Consider the following 26,107-nt stretch of genomic DNA (forward strand, 5'->3'; position numbering starts at 1 on the left):
GTTGAATATAACTGATGATAGCTGCTCTACTTCTCTTGTTCTTATTTCAGAAGAAAATTGTCAACAATTCAACCTTAGGTACTATATTTGCTGAAAGATTGTTTTGCTTTATTAGATAAAGATGTTCCCTTCTATTCATAACGTGGTTTTGTGTGTGTGTGTGTGTGTGTGAACACACATATATATATGAGTCTATGTTAGAATTTGTCAGATTTTTTTTTAGTATCATCATATCATCATCATATTTTTTGTTTGTTCATAAGGTGAATTTTTCAAATATTAAACCGCCTTCTCGTTCATGAACCAAATCTCATTTGGTTGGTTTTGTTTATTTATGCATGATTTTTTATTCTAGATGGTAATACTGATTTATGATATTTGTATCTATATTCATTATAAGGTCTGGTCTCTAATGTTTTCACATCATGTAAGGAGTCCCTCCTAAACCATTGCATTAAAAGCAGGTGCATGCTTCATAAAAGATGAGGTTGAGGCTGGCATGGACAGTTTAATGCATGGAGGCTGACCCCCTCTTTTCTTTAATTCTTATACTGTGTTAGTCATGTTGCCCCTCCGGGGTGTGTGGGTGTACAGGAGTTTTGCAATATGAACAATTCAGATTACCAGGAACCATCTCCTTGATATACTATGATTGCATAGTTCTCTTAACTAAGTACATTCTGCACAGCAGACTTATAAGAAGGTAAATCCAGAGACATTTTTCTAGAAGTCCTTGGGTCTAGGCTCAGAGTTCAGATTCTGTTTACCCTGCACTTATAAATATTAGTCTGTATTATTCGTTTTCTAACTCTTTAAAGTTCTCTTAGGATTTTATTTAGCTTTCAAATAAATTTTCACTAAATATTTTTATAATATCTTTCCATCTAAAAATATATCTTTCTATTTAATCAGAGGGTTAAAGTTAAAAAATAACTTAATAACATTTCTTTGTTTCCACTTACCTTACCAAATTCTCTTATTAATACTTGTCATTATTTAAAAATAGAAGCCTTGGGATTTTCTACTTTTATGATTGTATTATTGGCAAAACATGAGAACTCTATTTTCTGTTGTTTTCACTGAGTATATTATTTTCTTGACTTTTACATTCACTAGGCCTATAAGATAATGTTGGTCTAAGGTAATTAATATTATCTGCGATTAATAATGATAGAAATCTCTAGTTTCTCATTTTAATTAAAACAGTTCTGTTGTTTGCCATTTAGGATATTTATTTTGGGGTTGATCATTAGTCTGTATTTAATTGTTTACTTTTAATATTTTCTTAAGATTTCTTTTTATTGGCAATGGCTGTTTTTTCCACAGTCTTCTCAATATTTGTTGATCTGAGTCTGACTCTACCTTGTAATTTGTTAATCTGATTGACTGTGTTGATAGAGCAGCTAAATTAAACTCACCTTCCATTCATGGAAAGCTCAGATTGATCAGGACATATAATTTTTTTGATAAGGATTTCAAATGTAATTGATAACTTTTTAATTACAATTTTATATCTATGATCATGAGTGGCATTGCAGTTTATTTTTTATTTTCCTATTTCTGTAACTTTTAGATTAGAGATATCTGGCAATGTAAAATGAGTCAGGGAGTTCTCCATATTCCTCTAAGACTTAAGATCCCTTGAATAATGTTACAAGTATTTCTTAAAAACTAAATAAAACTCAACTGTGGATTGAGTTTTATTTATTTCCAGTAGATTTTTTTAAATCACTTTTCCAGTCATTTTTGTGGTATACCCAATTGATTCAAACCTTTTGCTCCTTTTAGAATTTGGAGTTTTAGTTTATATGTCCCATCCTTTATTGACTGCTTGTTTGAAATTGTATATATTGTTTTTAAATTACCAGGGCACTAGGATCTTTGAATATTTGTTAATTTGTAGAATTCTGATTAGTCTTTTAAAAGTATTCAATTGAATTTTAGCTGAACCTAAGGATTTTTAAGCTGGAATAATTTTTTCAAAATCCTCTTTTCCTATGCTATTCTTTCATAGGTGAAACAATTTAATGAGCTTATATAGTTTCTATCATTCTTGGTTTGAAATTAGGGAATAATAGCTTCTATTCTTCCCTGTTGGTTTTGGGATGTTAAAGCCCATATAGGGGTGCCTGGCTGGCTCCAGTCAGTGGAGCATGTGACTCTTGGTCTCAGGGTTATGAGTTCAAGCCCCACACTGGGTGTGGAGCCTACTTAAAAAAAAAAAAAAAAAAGTCCATATAAACTGGTTCTGTTTTTCTCAGTCAGAGATGATACTGCTGATTTGCAACCTTGGTTGTCTGGTTAAACACGTGGTGGTAGCTATAAAATAATACATTTTAATTCTGAAATCCTTTCCTTTCCATGTAGTCAGCCTTGACCTATATCTAGGAAAATCACCTATTGAATATGGTATTTTTCAGTCAAAATTGTCCACCTTCCTAGTTGCCCATCCCTTCGTGATTATCAAAGGGCGGGATCAGACCTTGACATTGTTCTGCGTCACCTTCCTTGTAAATTTTCAGTATTCAATGAAGCTACCCCTGACAGCAGTTCAGGAACGTGTGATCTTTTGAGCTGCAAAAGAGATGTTATCCCCCTGTACGTTTGCCATGAGCGCATCCACTGTAGTTAAAATCTAAAAGCAGTTATTTTGTTAACACTCAGATTAGATCTTTAATTAAGCTTTCATCCCCACTAGCACAGACAATGTCAAACATGTAAGCCCCGGGAGAAACCCAACTCATTCCACAGCCTCGCATCCTTCAGTACTTTGTGAAGAAACTTAAAAACAATGTTCTCAGGAGAATTTCATAAGGGCATGTTGACTACCTAATTGTAAGCTTAGAAGCTTCGTTTAATTTGATTTCAGACTCTATTTATGATACCAGTTAAGCCTATAAACATATTTGTTTAGGGGATTTGGATCAAGAGCTTGTTTTTATCAATTGGATTTTATTTTTTTTTTAAGATTTTATTTATTTATTTGACAGAGACACACAGGGAGAGAGGGAACACAAGCAGGGGGAGTGGGAGAGGGAGAAGCAGGCTTCCTGCTCGGGGCTCTATCCCAGGATCCTGAGATCATGACCCGAGCCGAAGGCAGACACTTAATGACTGAGCCACCCAGACACCCCTGGATTTTATTTTAGATATTTAATGTTATCCATATGAAAAACTTGGTCATCTACAGGGCTAAATGGTAAATAAGTAAAACATGTAATTTTCTTGATGTGATTGACAGTTGATAGTGTGCAAAGATAAGATGTTAGAGCAAAGAACTGCTAAATGTACAACAGTAGAATTTGTATCTGTGTGACTTTTACTTTTTTTTTTTTTTTTGTAGGATCATTCATTTATTTCAGATCCCATCAATCTCAAGGAGTAGCCAAGCTTGGAAGTCCTATTCTTACAAAAGCACTCACTGCCTCTACCCCATGTCAGGTAATCAGTTATTGGAACTTCCATTGGCCATTCTGTGGTTGTAAACTGTTAGGCGTGGGTTACCTGTGCCAGTAAACGCCTGCTATGTTTTACTGCCATTTTCATGATGAACTGAGAGATTTATACGAGCTATTTCGACATGAAATGTCATGTCCTTCCAAAAGACCATTTGCAACATATAACTTAAACGGTTCTTTTTTGGGGCCTATTAAAGAATATTTCTGTCATTTTGTTGTCTTTCCACATAGTCCTTCCAGTAAGCCAAAGCTGTGGATACATGTTGTCAAAACTGCTGATTATTTTGGCTAACGGTGTTAATTGAGTAAAATAAATAAGCCAAACAAGTGCTTGCTGAAAGGTAGATGAAAGGGTGAATAAAGAGAGAGAAATATGTGCAGAAAGATAATTACATTTTCTGAAATTTTATTTTTTCAATTAGTCTTTGTGGTGCCGAGTAAACATAGAGCAAGTGATACATGCTCAGTCCATTTCAACAACACCATAGAGAAGAAAGCAGAGAAGGACTTCAGAGTCAGACAGACCTGGTTTAAATCTCAGTTCTGCCACAGATTATATATACTCTCTTTGAGACTCCATGTCTACACTGGAAGTGTAATATTAGAGTGCCTTTATCACATGGTTGTCAAGATTAAAATATCATTAAGTAAAGTATGTGGCACATAATAGGTGTTCACTAAGCAGAATTCCTTTATTTTTCGTAGAACTAACGCCTACATTTAGATGTTTCTGTTCAGCTTGACTTGTTTTCTGTCTTTTTGAGCATTCCAGCAAGCCTCCAAGCCCTCAGGATTTCAGTTTATTTAATTTTTTTGGTTATCAGAAGACCATGCAGATCGATACTGCTGCACACTAAATTCATCATCTGTAAATGTGGGGGTACAGCAGTTTATTCAGGCATTCCTGCTGACAAATCACACATTGTTCAGAGGAATAAATCTAATTATATGTTCAGCTTGATATAAATCTGAATGGGAGTGCTCAGATCTCTTAATGGATTGTCTTCTCTCTCTCTCTCTTTTTTTTCTTCCTCATTCTTTCCTGCCCATTTCTCTGGGGATTATATTTAAAATGACTGCCTGGACTTCACCTCCACTTTGCCCAGATGCACTCTACACTCGCTCACCTTTGTTTTATTTCAATTAAATCCTATGTGATAGATATAGATTTTTTTTTTGAAAACTCCTGAGGCATTTACTCACTCTGTAAAAGTACTTTACAAGCTTACTTAGCCTTAATTCAAGGTCATATACCGAAGAGAGGTGATCACCGTTGTTACTTACATAGGCATTGGATACAAAACAATAAAATGTATTAATTCTACTTGTTCTGCAGAAATTTGAAAACAAATATTAAGAGCTTATTAGAAATTCCTGAGATTCAATGATTTTTTTTCTTTTTAAAGATTATCCACATTTTCCATTGTTGTATGCTGGTAGCCATTAATTTGTTATTTCTACTATAACTATAATCTATAATCTATAATTGATTGTTTCTACTTGGGAGCATTTTTCTCTATTGTTGCTTAAACTTGGAGTTTAGCTGTGGTGGGGCCTCAGTGAAAGCCATGGGCATGTTTAGACAACTTGCTGATTTATTTCTCAGAACCAGTACTCAACCTCCCAAGGCCTCAAATGCTGAGTTAGTGGTTTGCCGTGCTTTTTAGAAAAGTAAGAGTGTTTCAGGGAGCCATTCCAGACTGCCAGAAGAGGTTTTTTTTTTTTTTTTCCTTTGTATCTGCTTGAATGTTAGTACTTTTGAGTTAGAGGGATGGATATTTGGGTTACTTTTATAATACTTTTTGGTCTAGGAAGAGAATTAGACAGCTAGAGAAGGTTATCTATAGTCTGAGATACACATAGTTTAATGTTCTTTCCCAAAGGAGTATTCTAAGAATATAGTATTACTTTTTTACAAGTCTGTGGTAATGTGTGATACTTTCTTTCATAAAAGTTATGGAATAAGCAGACAAACCAAATTCTTATCTTATTGAGTAATCAGAAAATCCAGCCGATCTTCCTGAGTGGAACATATTGATAATAGTTATATTCATGGAATAGCAGATGTTAGTCATTATACAATGGTGAAGTTAGGCGGGGAGATAACTGAAGTTGGGTGCTTTGATATGATTAAAGTCTTCATTTTATGAAATTACATTTTTTCCTTACATAATCATATGAAGCTAAAATAGTTCAGAACTTTTTTTTGAAAGGACTTTAAAACCATGAAGCTTTCTTTTGAGTCTCCTTTTCTAACAAGAGTCTAGTAGAGTCATTTTGCATGAATTATCTTGTGCTTTATGTATAGCCAGCACATGGCATCAACACGCACAAATTTTCCTGCACCCACTCCTTGCCGAAGATGTGGACTTTAATTTAAAGACTTCAAAAGTCCCTTCAGTCACTGTTGGAAACTTGGCATTTTTCCATGGAATAGCCAGGAGATAGGACAAACAGAACACATGGGAGCCAGAAGCTACTATTGCTCATGTTGAAATGCTGTTACTGTTTTGAATTAACTAGGAAATATCAAATATGAAGGAGATTTATGGTAGGTATTAATACTTTCTGAATTCTCATATTTGAGTTACTATACAAAATTACTTTTAGGGCTTCACAATTAAAGACAGGAAGATTAATACAAAGCTTCTGCTTTCAAAGCTGGTTTGCATATTTGTCTACTTTAAAAACAACTCCCCAACTTGTTTTGCACTTGTTTTAATATTCTTTAATTTTAAAAAATCATGAAATTTTTTAAAAAGGTGAATGAGGTTATAAGGGAAAAGGTAGATGAAGCAAGAGGTGGGTTGGTTCCACACATAAAGCTTATTAGAACCAGGCTACACATTTGAACTAAGTTTTCCAGCAACCAGTAGAAACAGATGAATCATCGTTTGATTTAGATTCAAGGCAGTAAAAATAGCAAAACAAAGCAAAAATAGTTCTTTTGAGAATTCTCTCCTGAGTGCATATAGTGGTAACAATGTAAACATTCTTTCTCTGCTTCTGTGCACACATATTGCTTACCTGCTCTGTGCTGATCACAGCCCCCAATGCTGGGAATACAACAGAGGCCACCTAAGTACATGCTTGCCTTAATGAAATGTCGATTTTAGGGATTCTGACAGCAATTCAGTGTTAAGTGCTCCAAGATGGTGAGTACAGCATAAAAATAATAATCCACTTAGAACCATTCTCTCGACGAGTTTTGAAAGGCCATGTCTTCTAATGTTTCCCAAGTGAACTCATGTCAATGAGAAATTTAGTAAAAAAAAAAAAAAAAAATTATGGAGTGGGGCTTGCAATTGTGTAATCATACTTCATTCCCTGATTGTTTTGTTTAATCCAAGCCTAGATGTTACAGTATGGGATGGATTCTAGAGGAATCGACAGAGTATGGGGAAAAGGGTGAGCAGGTACTCTTTCCACCTGTGCATGAGCAGAACACATGGAGGCTAATCATTTAAATGAAAACAACATTATATTTTACTGAAGATTCTAAACTTCTAATTAAACTTATTCAGATGAAGAATACTCAGGCAAAAACATAATTATGACTAGGAGTTAGAAAAATCACTATGGTAATGTTGAGGGTGTGTGTGTGTGTGTGCGTAATGTTGAGGGTGTGGGTGTGTGTAATGTTGAGGGTGTGTGTGTGTGTGTGTGTGTGTGTGATGAATGATCCCCCTCTCGTGTGTGTGTGATGAATGATCCCCCTCTCAACATGGACTTAGTCCCAGCTGAATTTTAAGGAGCTACAATATATCATCTTTTCTCTCTCTTCTCTTTTTCTTTTCTTTTTTCTTTTCTCTTCCTTTCTTTCCTTTTTTTTCTATTTTTATTTTTCTAGATATTGAAGATAAAACAGGTGTCGCACATACTAGACAGGATCCAATGTGAGGCAGAGAAGGCAGAAGTAGCTGAGCATTTGGAATATGGCTGAGAAAGAGCTTGACGATCTGGCCAAGGAGTTCTGACATAGGGGAGCAGTTGAAAAAAAGACTGTAGGAAAGTTGAGGAAAGAAGCAGAACCTTTGAAGAGTAGAGTTGCAGCTGAACACAGACCAAAATCAAATGAAACAGAAATAGGAGGAAATTATTTTAAACTTGTAGATAATGCCCTGGTAGGTCCTTCACAGAGTTAAGTATCAGAGAGCCTAATTACTCCTTTGTAGAGCTGGCTGCACGCTCCCCTGGTCAATGTCACAGGGCGCTGTAGGAACAGAAGGGCCAGTGGTATGACCATGGCTATCACGCTTTCCAACTCATTCGCCTGTACTCATAACTCTTAGTATTATCACCTGAAAAGTTGTCCTTTCCTTTTGTAGTAAAAATGAATAATTGGATATTTTATTTTTTTTAAAGATTTTATTATTTGAGAGAGAGAGGGAGAGGGAGAAGCAGGCTCCCCGCTGAGCAGGAGCCCTATGTGGGTGGGGCTCGATCCCAGGACCCCAGGATCATGACCTGAGCCGAAGGCAGATGCTTAACCTACTGAATCACCCAGGTGCCCTGATTGGATATTTTTAAAAATATATAAATAATGCACAGTTCGAGAATACAGTTTAAGCCAATAGAATAGTCTATGCTTCATTTTTTTTTCTCTCCGATTTGCAATTAAAGGAACTGCTTTGTGGGAAGCTTTTTTAACCAAATGAAATTGTCTTGATTACAGTAATTCAGTGTTTATATAAAACGTTCCTTAGGGGTACCTGGGTGGCTCAGTCGTTAAGCGACTGCCTTCGGCTCAGGTCATGATCCCAGGGTCCAGGGATTGAGTCCCGCATCGGGCTCCCTGCTCGGCAGGAAGCCTGTTCTCCCTCTCCCGCTCCCCCTGCTTGTGTTCCCTCTCTCACTGTGTCTCTCTCTGTCAAATAAATAAATAAAAATCTTTAAAAAAAAAAAAGTGCCTTAGTGAAAAACCAAGAGAAATAAAACCAAGCCTTTAATATTAACATTTATCTGACTGCATTTTAATGAATCAGGCATGAATCATGAAAATAACTTCCTTTTGACATGATAAGTAGTAAATACATTTTCAATGGTTGGTGTAATTTTAACATACCTGTTTTGTAGTTCTGTTTAATAGAATTTTCTGTGATAATGGAAGTTTTTCTCTGCTGTGTCCAGTATGGTAGCCGCTAACTGCATGTAGCTATTGGGCACTCAGCGTGTAATGAGTATGACTGAGGAACGGGGTTTTTCATTTGGTTTCACTTTAATTAATTTACATGTAAATAGCCACACAATTATCAGACCTTTGCCACGATACACATTATAGTTAATTGTTCTGTTTTCTTTTCATTCTCCCCCATAAAACTCTGGAGTCCCTAAAGACACCTAATACTTTGTACCTTTTCTGACACTGAGCAGCTTCCTTCATGCTCTCTGGGAAAGTTTACAGGTGTTTACTGACCCGCTCATGCTAATAGTCCCACTCATCCCTCCCTTCTTCTTTAAAAAAAAAAACCTGGGCGCCTGGGTGGCTCAGTTGGTTAAGTGACTGCCTTTGGCTCAGGTCATGATCCTGGAGTCCCTGGATCGAGTCCCGCATCGGGCTCCCTGCTCAGCAAGGAGCCTGCTTCTCCCTCTGACCCTACCCCCTCTCATGTGCTCTCTCTCTCTCATTCTCTCTGTCTCAAATAAATAAATAAAATCTTTAAAAAAAAAAAACAAAAAACAAAAAACCTATTAACTGAAAACCTACTAAACACAAACTGCTTTAATAGATTTCGTGAGGAATTCACGACACACCTTGTGATTTTGGGTTCATGGCTTCGTGTTCCACTGGCGTGTATCAGATTGAGAGCTGCAGGGGTTGCACGCTTGACAAGTGCCTATCTGGAATCACAGCTGTATTAATGACTTGGTTCAGTGACTTCACCCTACCAGTATTAATTTTGAAAACAACTATGGAAGATTTCTTCGTCTATAATAAGCTAAAGAGTTCTGCTTAATGGTCTGTGATGGCAACTCTGTTAAAGTAGTAAATTAAATATAAGTCTTAAGCTTTTATCCTATTAAATATGGATCCCATTGGTATTTACTCTTTTTACACTATTAAAATACATTAGCACTGGTGATGTACTGAATGACATTTTGACAGCTTGGTATGCTGACGGGGCATGTGTATCTCTTGTACTAAGTTTAAAGCCCTGGTTTGCATATTTACAAGCTTGGAATGTGCTGAAACTCTAGCACGGATCTAAAATTTAATTGTAGTTGAGGAACCTAAATCCTTCCTTCCCATAGGATATGATCAAACACTTCCATCTGACTTTTCATTTCTCAATTACCTGTCTTGCTTATCTGAGTTTAGGGGAGCATGGTAGTAAAGTCTAAAATGAAGCGGACAGAATTTTTTGATGAAGTGGTGATAGTTAAGTAGACACATTAAAAAAGGTGTACCACACTGGAACAGAGAATGTTTGCTCTTTTAAGCTATACAACTTTTTAAAAGCACATCTAAAAAATTATTCGACTTCAGGGGCACCTGGGTGGCTCAGCCAGTTAAGCGTCCGACTCTTGATTCTGGCTCAGGTCATGATCTCAGGGTGGTGAAATTGAGACTTGCATTGGGCTCCATGCTCAGTGGGGAGTCTACTTGAGATCCTCTCCCTTTCCCTCTGCACCTCCCCCTGCTCGCACTCTCTCTAAAATAAATCTTAAAAATTTTTTTTCAACTTGAATTTCCACTGAAATTGGTCCCAACCATAAAATAAATGGGGAGACTATATATACACTAATATCTGTCCATGTAACAAAATAAAACCATAGTGGTGAAGGAAAAAAGCCTGCAAGAATTTAAAATTCACTGCAACTGAAAAGGAGTCACTTTGAATCCAAAGAGAAGGGTTTTACTTCTGAGAGGCCTCATCTGTGAATGCTGTGTTTTCTTAGAGAGTCCTAAGGCTGCACTTTTCAAAGAAATCATGAGAAGAAAAAAAATTGCTGTGTCTGAACTTGTTTTTAATGGAGATTTTGTTGACATATTTTATAGAGTGAATCATCCAGCCATTGAGGGAATTAATCCCTGCCTCACACAGTACCTGTTACTTAGTAAATGCTCATTAAATGTTGCTTGAATAAATGAGAGTCCTGAATTTCATGTAGTAGCTATTGCTGTCAGCACCTAAAATAATTCTTTACTTTTTTTTTTACTGCCTAGTTAAGTGCTCAAACCCTTAGATTGTCATCCCTGATAATGACTAGGAGGTGAAATGATCACCCCCCCAAAAAAGGATGTTTTCTTACTTGAATTAAATTATGAACCAACAGTATTACATGAGCTCCCAAGTTATTTGATAGTGTCCCCATGAGAAGGAATTAATGAAAAGTACTCATTATAGTTTTCTTTTACCTGAGAAAATACTTTTTCAGGAAAACTTTTTTTTTTTTTTTTTTTTGGTTTGGTGTTTGAGACATCAATGAGAATGTGTAAGTAAAACCTGATTTTGTACACTAAGAATATATACCTCCATCGAAACTTCTGTGGAAGCAAGAGTGGTACTGCCCATGCTGGTGTAGAAAAATACGTGTCCTCAAACTTGTCTTGGTGGTGAGCTAACGTCCCATTTCTTTAGACCTCTTGATGGCATGTGTTAAAAATACCAGTTAGTAGAGCTGCCTTGAACCTTTTCTTAAGGGGAGAATGCAAAGGCAGGCAAAAGACATACTTAGGATTTTCTGGGCTCGCGTATTTGGAGGAAAGGAGAATTGAGATTATATTTAACAGCAGAATGATTTTTGATATTTTTAATTATAGAAAAGTTGCTGGAGACCAGTAAATGGAATATTCATGTCATTCAAAAACATTTTCAACAGGTGCAATTTTGGTATCATTTGTCCCAGCATTCACATCTCTCGGTTTTTACAAGAACATCACTGGATGGGGATTTGCAAAAGCAAGGTGATCTAATTGGAATCTCCAAATCTCAATGGAAACAAGCAAAAATCAATCTCTGTTTGAGGGCTGGAGAATCTACTCTACCTTTTCAGGTAAGCAAGCGCATAAGAAATTAATACAACTTAGCAGAAGATGCTAATTTAATACTACTTTTTTTCTCAGAGAACAATGTAACACATAAAAAGCACATATATCCCATAGATTTATCAGCTATTGAAAAAGGAAGCACATTCACAATCAGAGATGAGTACAGATGTTAAATTGCTCAAGACTGTTATATGGATGCTTAGCAAAACTGGAGATTAGAATTGATTTGGAGGAGGAGAAAACAGAATTGAATAGGATGGCAGAGAGAAAAGTATTTTAATAGGAAAATATTTATTTTTTAAGTGAGGATGGCAGATTATATGAGGTGGTGAAAAAACCTGGCTTGCACTATGCTCACATTTTAATTCTGATGCCTTATTTTCTGCCGCCCATTAATATTGAGATTTTTTTTAATCTATTTTTTATGTCATTTTCTTGGCGCATAATAAAAGAAGGCAACTGTAGGTAATCAGATTGGTGCCTGCATTTTCACCCTCCTGGATATGGCTTCCTTCTGGATGACATTTGAAAAGAGTGATTTTAGAAACTAGATTGGATGATAGAATATAGCAGAAAACACACAGCCTTTGGAGTTAGGTGGTCTGCGTTCTGATCTCTGCTCAGCTCATGGGTTGCTAAGGGACTCCAAATTACATCTTTGAGCTTCACATTTCCCTATCTGTGAAAACCACAGAGATGGTAAAAGCAATACTTCAGGGGAGTCTGAGTATTAAAGATAAAGGTAAAATGGTGGCCCCGAACATGGGCTCTGGAGTCTGGAGTTCAAGCCAGGTGTACAATCATGGGGAAGTTGCTTAATCCCTCTGCACTTGTTTCTTCTGTTAAATGGAGGTGAGAGTCATTGTTGGGGTGTTAGGGGCCCCCTAATAAATAACCTCCTTGGTCCTCATTTCTGAGCCAGTTAAGATAAATATAGAAGTCAAACAGTAAAATATTTTAGAGAAGATGCTTTTAGAATCTGCCGCCATAGGTTTAAATAACACATCACCTCAGAATAAACAGATTCACCCAGAGAACAATGAACTGTGCTAGAGAAATCCAGGACTCACATGTTGGGGGAAACCTATGACTCTTAGCCAGAGCTAACATCAGAGTGTATGTGTCCAAGAGTGGGAGTTGAAGGAGAGACAGACAGCATGAGTTTAGCACATCCAGCTTATTCTTCTAACATCACTAATTGGTTAAATCCTCCTGTCCACGGGAGAGAGTAAGAGGTCGGTAATAGCAGTGTTACTGCAAGTTCCTGCCCATGGAAGTAGAAGGAACAGGGAATAAATATGGACTCCTTTCACTATCCTTTCTAGAACTGTTGTGAGGATTGAATGATTTATATATGTAAAGCACATAGAAGATATTCTGGCATAAAGTAAACACACAAAGTTAGCTCTTATTACTGCTGTGATTATCAGTTGGACATTGTCTGGGAATAGTAGACACTCAGTAAATATTAGTATTCTTTATTTTGCAAAGGAGTTTCCTCTTGACCAGAACTCTAGGCTCAGTGATTAGAAGCTCCTTCATTCTGTGAAGGTCTCTAAACTCCCTGATTCTCAAGGATCACATTTATGACTATACTCCCATATCTAATGGACAAAAATACTGTGAATCTAGTAACTCTTAATAGGAAAGCAGTAAAGGCCAGTCATGGAATCACATAAGTGCCAATCTCCATTACGTGTGACAGGACAAACAAAATCAGAACAGTTCTGATCCCTTGCTTCATTTATTTATATTCTGTATAACATTATTTTCATTAGGTTTGCTTTTAGTTAGAATGAAACTTAAAGATCTTCAAGAGTCCATTGTTAATTCACATTATTGGAAATTAAACATAATGTCCTTCTCCACATAAAAACCTGCATGTGAATAATGATTCATGATTTCCTTATGATTGCCCAGACTTAGAAGCATCCCAAGATGTTCTTCAGTAGGTGAATGGGTAAATAACCTGTGGTACATCCAGACAATGGAATATCATCTGGTGCTAAAAAGAAATGAGCTATCAAGTCATGAAAAGACATGGGGGAACCTCAGGTGCATATTACTAAGTGAAAGCAGCCAACCTGAAAAGCCTACTTCCTCTCTGAGTCTAACTGTCTGGCATTCCAGAAAAGGCAAAACTAGGGAGACAATAAAAAGATCAGTGGTTGCCAAGGGTTGGGGGGTGCAGGGAGAGAGAAGGGATAAATAGATAGAGCAGAGAGGATTTTTAGGGCAGTGAAAATACTCTGTATAATAATATGATGATGGATAAATGTTATACATTGGTCCAAGCCCACAGAATGTACAACATCAAGAATGGACCATAATGTAGACAGTGGACTTTGGGTGGTTATGAGGTTCATCATTTATAACACATGCCTCACTCCGGTGGGAGATTTTTTGTTTGTTTTTTGTTTTCCCGAGATAGTGGGGGGTGGAGGGAGAGAGAATCCTAAGCAGCTTTCACGCCCAGCGAGCAGCCTGATGCGAGGTTTGATCTCATGATGCTGAGATCATGACCTAAGCTGAAATCAAGAGTGAAATGCTCAACCAGCTGAGCCACCCAGACACCCTGGGAGATGTTGATAATGGGGAAGCTGTGTGTGCGTTGGGACAGAAAGTATAGAAGAAAATTACACCTTCTCCTCAGTTTGCAGTGAATGTAATACTGCTCTAAAAGTCTTAATGAAAAACAAAACTAAACCACAATGTATTCTTTTAGAACCAGTTATTTGAGAAATGTTTTGAGTTGAAACACATGCCATTCCTTTCTGGACCTGCAGGCACTCATTAACCTATCACCATTACTGAAGAGATTCAGCGCAGTGTCCTTTTCTTTCCCCTATAGCATTTCTTCCTTTGGGGTTCTGGTTTGTGTTTTACTTTGCTTTGCAGTGCAAAGTGAGCTTGCTCTTTATTACCTGGGGCATATTAACTGGTTTGTAGGGTAACCAGTGGTTTGATAGGATTTTATAATTGGGCAGCAGTGGATTTGTGATGTTTCTCTAAAGGAGCCCTGATCTTCGTTCCTGTCTGTGGTGTCTCAGCGCCATGTGCTGGCTTTCCTCTCACCCCCGTTGGGGCTCCTAATCCACCCCAATTAGCTTCAGCTTAATTGTGATAGCCTTTGAGGGGAATGAATGGTTCTGGGTTCTTGCTAGGTCTTATTTTGCCCCTGAGAAGTTTTTAGTCTCTGCCTCTGTCCCCCCTTAATTCCGTTACTTGGCTGTAGTATATTTGTTTTAGAAACTGCAGGTAAATAAAGAAGAATAAGAATTCCCTCAGATTTTTTCATCAAGAAGCCCATTATAGGTCCACAATCCCTAACCAACAATTTGGAAAATTACAATTTGGAAAACAATAAGCTTTTGAAAAACCAATTTAGAGGCAAAACTTAACCTCACCTGAACCTGTGTGAGGTCTTTAGGCAGTTCATTTAGTGAGATGTTTGATTAGATAGGTGCTGCCCCCAATCTCCCTGAGGGTATCATGTAATATACATGGTGTTAGATGAATATTCTCAACTCTGAACCAGTCAAATTTCAAAACCCAGCTGGCCCCAAAGACTTCGGGTAAGGAATTGCAGGCCTGTGTTCACATTCTGGTGTGAATCAGTCCAGAATTTATGCAGACACACATATACACGATACATAAATATACTCAGTCATGCATGGATATATACCACGGTAGTATTTAATACATTATTACTACATATACAGTAAATATTTCAAACAAATAGAAGATACAGAGGCAAATATCTTTTGTATTCACACCTCAGAATGAACTGTTAGCATTCTGTTTGCTTATAATGTTAATACCTGTTTGCATATGAACATACAGCTTTTGTCCTCTTTGCACCCATTTCTATTCCTTTTCTTGTCCTCTGCTGGAAAAAAATTGCAGATCTTATGTTGGTTTTAACCTGATTTCTGTAAATGCATATTTAGAAACATGGAGCTATGAATGAGGATTCTAGCTAGGTGCAATTCTACTTCATTCTTTTAGCAACAACAATTGCAAAAGATACTCTACCTATAAACAGTCCATCTAGATTTTTAAAATATTCAAATATTTGAAGTTTACATTCTTGGGAATGGGCTTCTTTGGCACTTTAGTAGACTGAATCATTTAAGGGTGACTTTAGTCATCACCTGACTATCCGTCAATGTGACTAAATTCTGAACGTATTTATACAGTGTAGTCCATTCCAAACACTGGAAAGGAGAAAGGCATCAACCCGTATGACCCCTATGTCCTCTTCTAGCCATGAACTTCTTTTGCAGTGTTGTCCTTTTGATGTCAGTTGTAGACATCACGACAGAGTACAAATCACTTTGAGTTTCTTAGGAAATAAACACCCTTAGGTAGGTAGGGCTTTTATTCTTCCTGGTAGAAAAGGATAAGGCTTACTCTTTATTCCATAAGAACAGCAAATTAGCACCATTTCAATAGTCTCTCCATTTCCTGTATTTTTTTTATTGGAAGAATATAAGTCAAATAGTTAATAGTATTCTTTTCAATCTGTTATAACTTGGCCCGCCCATTGGATATGTTGAGTTTTTACAGAAATATACTCACTTCATTTACAGTTTCTTTTTCCCCTAACTGCTGTTCTTAGTTTTAATATCTAAAGGTGGTTCTTTTTCTGAGTACTGTCCATTGATTTCCAGCTGATCTACTTTTTTCAGGTTTCCTATTAATACATAATTGTGTCATATTTTAGACTTCATTTTAAAATGACCCTTTTGTGAAATTTTCCACAATGATTGATAACATGTTCATTCTTTATCAGTCAATGATATAAATCAATAACAATTTCCTGACATTATTTGAGGATTCAGTGAAGGGTAAGATTTATAATACAATAGTAAAAGCTGGTCTAGTCTCTATAAAGTTACAATGTCCTCAGCCTTCTTAATTTAGGACTGCATTGAATATTGTTACACCAGACAGCTCTGGTCTGCAGCATCTGCTAAAGACCAGTTATCTTTTTATTTTATTCTAGTAATGCAGTATAGCCTAATCATTAATGGCTCAGGTTACATATTTTTCTTATTAAATATATAACCTTCAGCCAATTACTTTACCTCTGAAGCTTCTGTTTCTTTTGCTTTCTTGAGGATGAGAATAGCACCACCTTCACAGGGTTAAAACAAGTGAATGTGCTTGGCATGCAGTAAGCTTTAAATAATGTTTGCGGTTGCTCTTATTATTGATAACATCATTAAAAAATTACTATATTCCAGTTTTTCCTATTATATTCCTACTTTCTCCATTTCTTCTTAGATTCCTATTTTTTTGTTCTTGTTATTCCTTTTTAAAAAAAACAAGATATCAAAGAACCAAAATCTAAATATGCTAGTTGAGTTTTTCTCTGGAAAGGCTTACTTTGGTTTTTCAGATATAAAAAGTAATCACTTGATTATAAGCTACATTTATAAGTTGTTTGGTTCCTGAAAGCGAAAACAAGAAATGATTTTGCTCTTTCAGGGAGTAATATAATATCACTGAATAAAACAAATATCAGCAAGATCCTAAAAAAATAGTTTTAGAAGGGAGAGACCTCTGCATATAACTTGGAATTTAAATTCACAGATTTCCTTGAGAATCTTAAAAAATGAGGTTTTCACTTCTCCTTCATTTGTGGTTGAAATGCCCATGGTTGAAACATTTCTTCTGCGTGAACTCTTTCTCACTTACTGATTATTAATTGGTTCTGTATTTCCCAAAGGAAAACTGCTTTGTTCACAAATCAAAAGACTGGCTTAGTTGAAACAAGCAATAAAAAACAGAAATAGCCAAGATGATTTTGGAATCATCAGATGGTATTATTTACAGATATAAGAAACATTTTTAAAAGAAGTGACTGTTTTTCTTTTTAAATGTGGAAGATTTTAATTCATGGTAGAATTATAATTTTTCATTTTAGAGTTCTGAATTTAATTATATAGAAATAAGCAAGCAGAGGTGTAGATGACCTGGTATCATTTTTATTTGGCTTTGGAAGTAGTTTTATGTTAACATTTTAATATGAATATCTGAAAGTCTTGTGGTTCCCTTCAGACAAAATGATATAACCATATTTTACAGACCTAGTTCACAATTCTATTTCAACTCCTGCCAGGGTCCCACCCCATCCATGTACCTCTTTAGAGGCACAGAGAAGTGCCCCAAGCATTCTTTTTTCCCCACTTTTTTAAAAAGTTGTGCAGGGCTTCAAATATGGCATCAGTAAAGGCTTGTCTAATGAGTCTGAAGAATTAAGCATCTGTATTTTAATTGACTTCAGTCTACTATAATTTCTAGTAATGAATAAAAGGAAAAATCTTTTAAAATTAAAGCTGTCCAAAATAAATTACAATACCTTAATGGTGTTAAGCATAATATATTTTTCAATTACAGTGCCTATAGATACTTTGTCAAAATCCTTCTTTAAAAACTGTTATTTTCTGCCTTGTGTATGAAGGCCAAATTCCTTAGTCGGTTAAGACTCTACAAAAAAAAACAAAAAAAAAACAGTTCTAATAAGAATTTTAAAAATCATTATAATTATATACATTTCATCATAAAGTATCAAAAATTGCAGATAAGACAATAGTCTGTCCTGACCTCCTTCACCTCTTATTGGTCTTTATCTTGAGGTTAGCATAGACATTAGTTCATTTTTACTTCTGGACCCTATGCTATTGATGTAATGTATATGTATGTACCACTATATCTAGAAATCTGAACCATTGTATTTTTAGCCTAAGTGGTATCCTATCATCAACTTTTTTTTCTGTAATTTTTCACTCAGAAATACATATTGAAGTTCTTTCCATATTAGCACATAGAGATGTTATTTTTAAGTGGTGTGGTTACCCATGGTCTGTATAACCATTTATTTTTTTGATTGACATTTAAATTGTTTCCATTTATTTACTTATCAAAACCAAAAATGAAGTAAACATTCCTGGATGGGCTTTCACGTATATGTTGATGAGTGTCTCTCTAGCATAAATGCTGAGAAGTGGGCTTAATTTTTGTAGTCTGTGCTGTTTTTCTTTTTAATAGATAACATCAAATTGCCTTCCACTTGAGCTGCACCAATTCTTCCAATCAGTTTGTTCCATCTGTTACTTAATTTATCATTCTCTTAAAATCCTGTACTCCTATGTATGGGAGGAAAACACTTTCCCTGACCCTCTTATGGTTCCTGGCTGGGTCTGAATATTAAACTAAAAAAGTAGATTGAAGGAGAAAGCATACAAAATTATTTAATTAAGCCTTACATGACACTGGAGCCTTAATAAGGATGTAAAGACCAGTTAATAAAGAAACAGTTAATCCTAAGCCTTTTTATGCAAGGTTTGATGAAGAGTGGACAGTCATGGAAAGATACGATGGGGCAAAGAGTATGAGCTAAGTGTAATCAACTGGGAGAAACTTAGCCAGGCAAAGATTCAGATTCCTCTGCTTGTGTGTCCTTTTGTCTTCTGAAATAAGGATGTCCCTTTCCTCCGGTTATAGAGAGGACACCTCTCACATGAGGGAAGATCAGATAGTCCATCCTGCACATGCCATTTCTTAAATTCCTCCAGCTTGAAATACTCATTATGCCAAGGTGTGCCATATTTTGGGGATAGCATGTCTCAAAACCCATCATCCTGTAGCACCCCAAGTGTTCTAGTCTATGTGTTGCTAAAGTGAGCATTTCACCCAAAGTGTTCTAAATATACCATACACTTCCACATCTCCTTGCTTTTGCCTGTAATGTTACTAGTTTCTCTAACAAAATCTGAAGTAGCAGTTATAACTGAGTAGCTATTATTAGGTAATTAGTTATTGGTTGTTAGGTAGTTAGTATTTTTAGCAGCTTTTTTCAAATTTTTTCTCACGTTCTTGGCAAAAACAATGAAGTGTTTTTCTTCGATTCTCCTAGTATCTTATACGTATCTCTTTGTATAACACTTGTGGTGTAGTTTAGTTGTTAATGCATCATACCAAGTAAATCGTAAGATCTTTGGATCTGAGATCCTCTCTGATAAGATCGAGATGCACCCCCTACTATGTCCTGCACTGGTGGTCCTACTACACGTCTTTAAGACTCCAGACATAATTTCTCTCTCTCTCTTTTTTTTAAGGTGGTAGCTTAACCAACATAATAATGTGATTAATGAGAAAGAAAACAAATTATATCAGTCATTATTCAGAGTGTTAGAATAAATTAAACTGAAATAGATGCCTCTGAAGTGCTTTAACTTATGAATATTATTAACCACTGTATGTGATTATTGACTCTATGCTTTACCTCACTAAGTAGGTTTCTGTATATATACATAATACGTATTAGTATTTAAATATTCTGATATGAAAATGAATCATTGCCTCCAGCAGACCTTTTACAAATGAATTCATATCTCAATTAAATTGAGTTGTAAACCACACAGTTGATTACCCCAAAGAGCTCATTTTAAATGCATACAACTCTTAATGGCTCCAATGGGAAGGCAACCCTTCAGGAGTGATGAATGTTTCAACTTTTAATTGAAACAAGGTTACCTAAGACATTAAGGTTACATAAGAAGCTGTCAAAGCCGCTATGACTTTATAAATTTATAATTTGAACTTTCTGGTCAAAACAGTTTTCTAAAATTAGATTGGAAGGTGGGACAGATGCAAATGAGCTTCTCTACACAAAGATATATGATTGTAAGACATTTATGATATATTTTTAATAATTTGTTTTTCTGTAATTATAGTTGATTTTGGAAGCTACTGTTTTATCATCAAATGCTACTGTTGCTCTAGATGACATCAGTATATCCCAGGAATGTGAAATTTCTAATATGTCACTTCCAGGTACCAGCATACTAAAGAAAGGTAAGTTTTTCTTGTGGTCACTGAAGTTTTAAAAATTGAAATAATGAGTTCCTCCTGATACCAAAATTTAGAATAGATTCAAGTCCTCCAGTAATATAGCTCACAAGTAGCTAATACCAGGATGTGGATTCTATTACATGCCTTGAAAACTAAAACATACTTAAAAAATATATATATATTTTATATATATATATATATATGCTGTACACAACCTAGGCCTTAGAGACTTTTCCAATAATATTCTATGCTTGTGGCTAAAATTGTCACAGTTTTTTAGTTACAGAAATTATGAAATAGTTTTAATTATTTTGCATGTTTTAAAAAAACACTTCCATAAAAATTTAATTCTATTTTAATTTTGCTTGGCACTTCAAATGATTATATAATGAAATTTGTGTTTCAGAGTCACCTAGGAGTTCAAAAAACTTACTGTGTTTGGAAAAGTGACTTAAGGCCAGCCAAAAATTTAAATCTTGATTCTAAAACTCTGTTTAAATTCAGAACATATGTTTTCAAGTAACAGAAGGAGTTTGTCTAATTTTTTGACTAAATATTTTGTAGAGCATTTCAATTAAGGGGCAGAAAGATTGTAAAAATAAATCCCCAATAGTCAAATAGGCATTTTTGGAAAGTTGAACCATTATTTAGGTTCTGAGAATGGACTGGAACAGTATGCATTGTGCCTCAGTTACCTGTCATTTTAACACTGATTGATGTTTCCCTTGGACCACTTCTACCCCAGAGTCTGTTAGTAAATAGACAACATTAAAGATTTTGCTTGAAAATGATCACATTTTATTTTTCTTTATCTATATACATGAACATTATTTGCATTTAGAAATTAGGCACATCTTATATTCTGAGGTTATGTTTCATTAAACAACATATTTATTAGTAAATGGAAAAGTTGAATTCCTACATGAGCTAAATGCAATAATTGAGGATAATATAGCAGAAACAATTCTGGATTGAGAACTAGATTAAAGAACTTTTTTTTTTAAATTTTTTTATTGTTATGTTAATCCCCATACATTACATCATTAGTTTTTGATGTAGTGTTCCATGATTCATTGTTTGTGCATAACACCCAGTGCTCCATGCAGAACGTGCCCTCCTCAATACCCATCACCAGGCTAACCCATCCTCCCACCTCCCTCCCCTCTAGAACCCTCAGTTTGTTTTTCAGAGTCCATTGTCTCTCATGGTTCTTCAAGATTAAAGAACTTTTAATTAGTCTTTTATTAAAGACCTCTTTCATTGGTGAGATTGTATAATTCTCTCTACTAACTTTATATTGTCCTATGTATTTACTTTATTCAGAATATGTGTTCTGAACTTAAACCTTTCTAAGCTCTGTGTGTGTATGTGGTTCTGATAGACATTGAGGAATGCAAAGCAGCAGATTAATGATTGAGTTTTTGAGGGTTAACCAGCATTACCTTATTTCTGTTATTTAATTAAACATTTTTCTTCTAATCAAATACTGCATCACCAGAATTGGAATAGCAGAAAGTTGACATTGAAGAGAATGTAACAGGAGGCAAGAGTGTGGTTAAAAGTTTTATATTATCACTAAAATTAACCTTAGCAGAAGTCTCTGAGAGTGCTTGATCTCACAGAGAATTCCCTTCAGAAATTAAATCAAAACTCAATTTATGTGTGCTTCATTCCAAATACCATCTTAGTTGGTTAGAGCATAATTATAATCAGACCAAAATTGTATGAATTTTTCCTGAAAGGCCAGACCAATATTATATGAATTTTTCCTGAAAGGCCAATTATTGTATACAAAGAGAAAAAAAACTTTCTTACTGTTTTTGCAAATTTGTCCAACAGGTCATTTTAAGATCTCCTTTGTGAAATTTAGTATTATTACCCAGCAGAAATTTAGGATGGGACTGGAATAGGCATTAAAAAAATAAGCCAAATCCCACTGGTAATGAATTATGTTATATTTGTGGGGCAGAATGGCCAGAGATTCACCTAGACTCTGTGTTTGAATTAAAAGCCTTTGAAGGCTTTAATCGGCATGCAAATGGCTATAAGACTTCAGAGCAATCCTAGTGCCTTACACATACATTTGAAGCACCATACACAGGATGAGAAAGGAAAACTATACTCTGATTTGGCTTTTTTTATCTAGCTTCTGTGTCTGTAGCATATTTAAAAACTAGTGTTCATAAAATAATTATGCATTCTATTTATTTATTGAAGGAGAAGAGTATGTTTTATCCTCTCCATCTCTTAATTTTGAAGCTGGATTTGTGTCATGGGAGGATGCAGGCTATATTTCATTCAGCAAATTCTGTGATTTTCCATCTGACTGCCCAAATGGAACAGATGAAGCCAATTGTGGTGAGCCAGTACTTTAGTCAGTTAGTCCCTTTAGTACTTAGTCATTTGGCTAAGATTTATGTGTGCACTGGTTCCCACCCCCGACCTTATCCACAGGGGATACATTCCAAGACCCCCAGTGGATGCCTGAAACCACAGATAGTACCAAATCCAATGTATGCTATGTTTTTTGCTATACATACATATCTATGATAAAGCTTAATTTATAAGTTAGGAATGGTAAGAGATTAACGACAATAATAGAACAATTATAACAGTGTACTGTAATAAAAGTTATGTGAATGTAGTCTCTCTCTCAAAATATCTCATTGTACTTACCCTTCTTGTGATGATGTGAGTTGATAAAATGCCTGCTTGATGAGTTGAAGTGAGGTGAACAGTTAGTCATTGTGACTTAGTGTTAGGGTACTATTGACCTTTTTAAAAAAATTTTAACTCCAGTATAGTTAACATACAGTGTTATATTAGTTTCAGGTGTACAATATAGTGATTCAGCATTTGCATACAATACCCAGTGCTCATCAGGACAAGTGCGCTCCTTAATCCCCATCACCTATCATCACTTATTTCACTATTTCACCCATCCACCCCCCTCCCCGAACCATCAGTCTGTTCTCTATAGTTTCTTGGCTTGTCTCTTTCTCTCTTTCCCTTTGCTCATTTGTTTTATTTCTTAAATTCCACATATGAGTGAAATCATATGTTATTTGTCTTTCTCTGATTGAATTATTTTGCATAGCATTATACTCTAGCTTCATCCATGTTATTGCAAGTGGCAAGATTTCATTCTTTTTTATGGCTGAATAATATTCCATTGTATATCTGTACCACATCTTCTTTATCCACTCATCAATCGATGGATACTTGGGTTACTTCCATAGTTTGGCTATTTTAAATAATGCTGCCTTAAACATATGTGTGCATATATCCCTTTATATTAGTGTTTTTGTGTTCTTTGGGAAATACCCAGTAATGGGATTACTGGATCATAGGGTAGTTCTATTTTTAGCTTTTTAAAGAACCTCCACACTGTTTTCAACAGTGGCCGCACTAGTTTGCATTCATACCAGTAGTGCACAAGAGTTCCTTTTTCTCCACATCCTCACCAATATTTGTTTCCTGTGCTTTTGATTTTAGCTACTCCGACAGATATGAGGTGATATTTTGTAGTTTTGATTTGTACTTCCCTGATGATGAGAGATGTTGAGCATTTTTCATGTACCTGTTGGCCATCTGGATGTTGTCTTTGGAGAAATGTCTGTTCATGTCTTCTACCCATTTTTTAATTGGATTACTTCTTGTGTGTGTGTCTGTTGAGTATAAATTCTTTATATATTTTGGATACTAACCCTTTATTAGATATGTCATTTGCCAAAATCTTCTCCCATTCAGTAGGTTTCACCACAAATAATAAGATACCAGGGAATAAACTTAGCCAAACAGGTGAAAGACCTGTACTTTGAAAACAATAAAACACTGATGGAAGAAATTGAAGACCACACAAAGAAATGGAAGAATAAATACTGTTGAAATGTCTGTAGTACCCAAAGCAATCTGTAGATTTAATACAATCCCTATGAAAATACCAACAGCATTTTCCACAGAACTAGAACAAAAATCCTAAAATTTAGATGGAACCACAAAAGACCCCAAATAGTCAAGGCAATTTTTAAAAAGAAAGCTGAAGGTATCATAATTCCGGACTTCAAGTTATATTACAAAGCTATAGTAATCAAAACAGGATGGTACTGGCACAAAAATAGACACATAGATTAATGGAACAGAATAGAAAACCCAGAAATAAACCAATGATTATATGGTCAATTAATCTTCAATAAAAGAGGCAAGAATATCCAATGGGAAAAAGACAGTCTCTTCAACAAAGGGGATTGGGAAAACAGTCAGCTACATGCAAATGAGTGAAACTGGACCACTTTCTGACACTACACACAAAAATAAACTCAAAATGGATTAAAGACATAAATGTGATACCTGAAACCATAAAAATCCTAGAAGAGAACACAGGTTCTCTGTCTCTGGCATCAGCCAAAACAACATTTTTCTAGGTATGTCTCCTGAGGCAAGGGAAATAAAAGCAAAAATAAAGTATTGGAGGGGGAGATGAACCATGAGAGACTATGGACTGAGAAACAAACAGGGTTCTAGAGGGGAGAAGGGTGGGGGGATGGGTTAGCCCAGTGATGGGTATTAAGGAGGGCACGTATTGAATAGAGCACTGGGTGTTATACGCAAACAATGAATCATGGAACACTACATCAAAAACTAATGATGTAATGTATGGTGATTAGCATAACACAATAAAATAAAATAAAATAAAGTATTGGGACTACATGAAAATAAAAAGCTTCTGCACAGCGAAGGAATCAATCAATCAAAACTAAAAGGCAACCTACTATTGACCTTTTGACCATCCATCAGAAAAAGGATCATCTGCTTCCTGCAGTGCGGTTGACCTTGGGTAACTGAAACCACAGAGAGGGAAACTGCAGACAGGGGGGGGGGGGGGGGGGGACTACTGTACATATTTACTCTCTGAATGCAAAGTGCACACTACTCAAGTGAATATGTAATGAAGACAGCAAAAATAGAGACCTCTATAAAACTAAAATGACTTGCAGGTGAAAGCAAACCAGATTAGCTTTAAAACAGTAGCAAAAAAATGAAGACATCTCTAACTTTCAGTTTTGCTGCGTTGGAGTATAGAATTTGAAATAAATGCAAGGTAGAACTCAAAAGACAGGAACAAGAGTATATTATAAATATTCCTTTATTCTTTGTGGATATATGAGAATGCTTATTCTTATTTTAAACATTTGCCATTCAAGTACAATTAATGGCAGAAGAGTATATAATGCTTAAGAATGTTCTTTCAAAATATAGTGTACCAATAAATAAATTGGTCATAAAACTATAGATCTTGGCTAGTTCTGCATGTTTTTAAAATTTTAAGGGTCTCCTTTAAGTTTTTCCTTTCTGAAGGCAGTGCATCCATCCTTTCTACATTATACTTATATGACTCTAATGTTATCCTACCATCCCTGGGAAGTTATTGAAGAAGGAAAAGAAGGGGATGGTGTTGGTGGACAATCTTTTGCAAAATTATTTTAATAACTCCTGATGAAGACACTGAAGTCAGGCAAGAAGGAAGCTTATAAGAATATCACATTTTATTGATCACCCATACCTGAAATGAAACTCAGGTAATTTTGACACAAGATAGGGGCGTGGACATTTTTATGAAGCTTGGTGGAGCATACAGTTGGAAAGACTCAGCAATCCATGCAGAGCATAGATCAGGATGATGAGGAAAATCAAGGGCATTGTTGGGTTGTGATAGGTTGGCAAGGTAGCTGTGCTGTGACTCATCACAAACCTATATTGAGCATCTATTCTATACCAGAGATTCAGTAAAGAA

At 35.6% G+C, this 26,107-nt stretch overlaps 1 protein-coding gene across 1 annotated transcript in view; it reads left to right on the forward strand.

Moving 5' to 3' along the window:
- MALRD1 (MAM and LDL receptor class A domain containing 1) overlaps positions 1 to 26,107 on the forward strand; it is an 803,589-nt gene that overhangs the window by 116,251 nt on the left and 661,231 nt on the right. Inside the window, exons 13-15 of the mRNA XM_032425534.1 lie at positions 3,344 to 3,441; positions 11,283 to 11,456; positions 20,196 to 20,316. Of these exons, the coding sequence (XP_032281425.1) occupies positions 3,344 to 3,441; positions 11,283 to 11,456; positions 20,196 to 20,316 (393 nt within the window). The remainder of the gene's footprint in view (positions 1 to 3,343; positions 3,442 to 11,282; positions 11,457 to 20,195; positions 20,317 to 26,107) is intronic.

This window comes from Phoca vitulina, unplaced genomic scaffold (assembly GCF_004348235.1).
Source record: "Phoca vitulina isolate PV1807 unplaced genomic scaffold, GSC_HSeal_1.0 scaffold33, whole genome shotgun sequence".
Classification (NCBI taxonomy): Eukaryota; Metazoa; Chordata; class Mammalia; order Carnivora; family Phocidae; genus Phoca; species Phoca vitulina.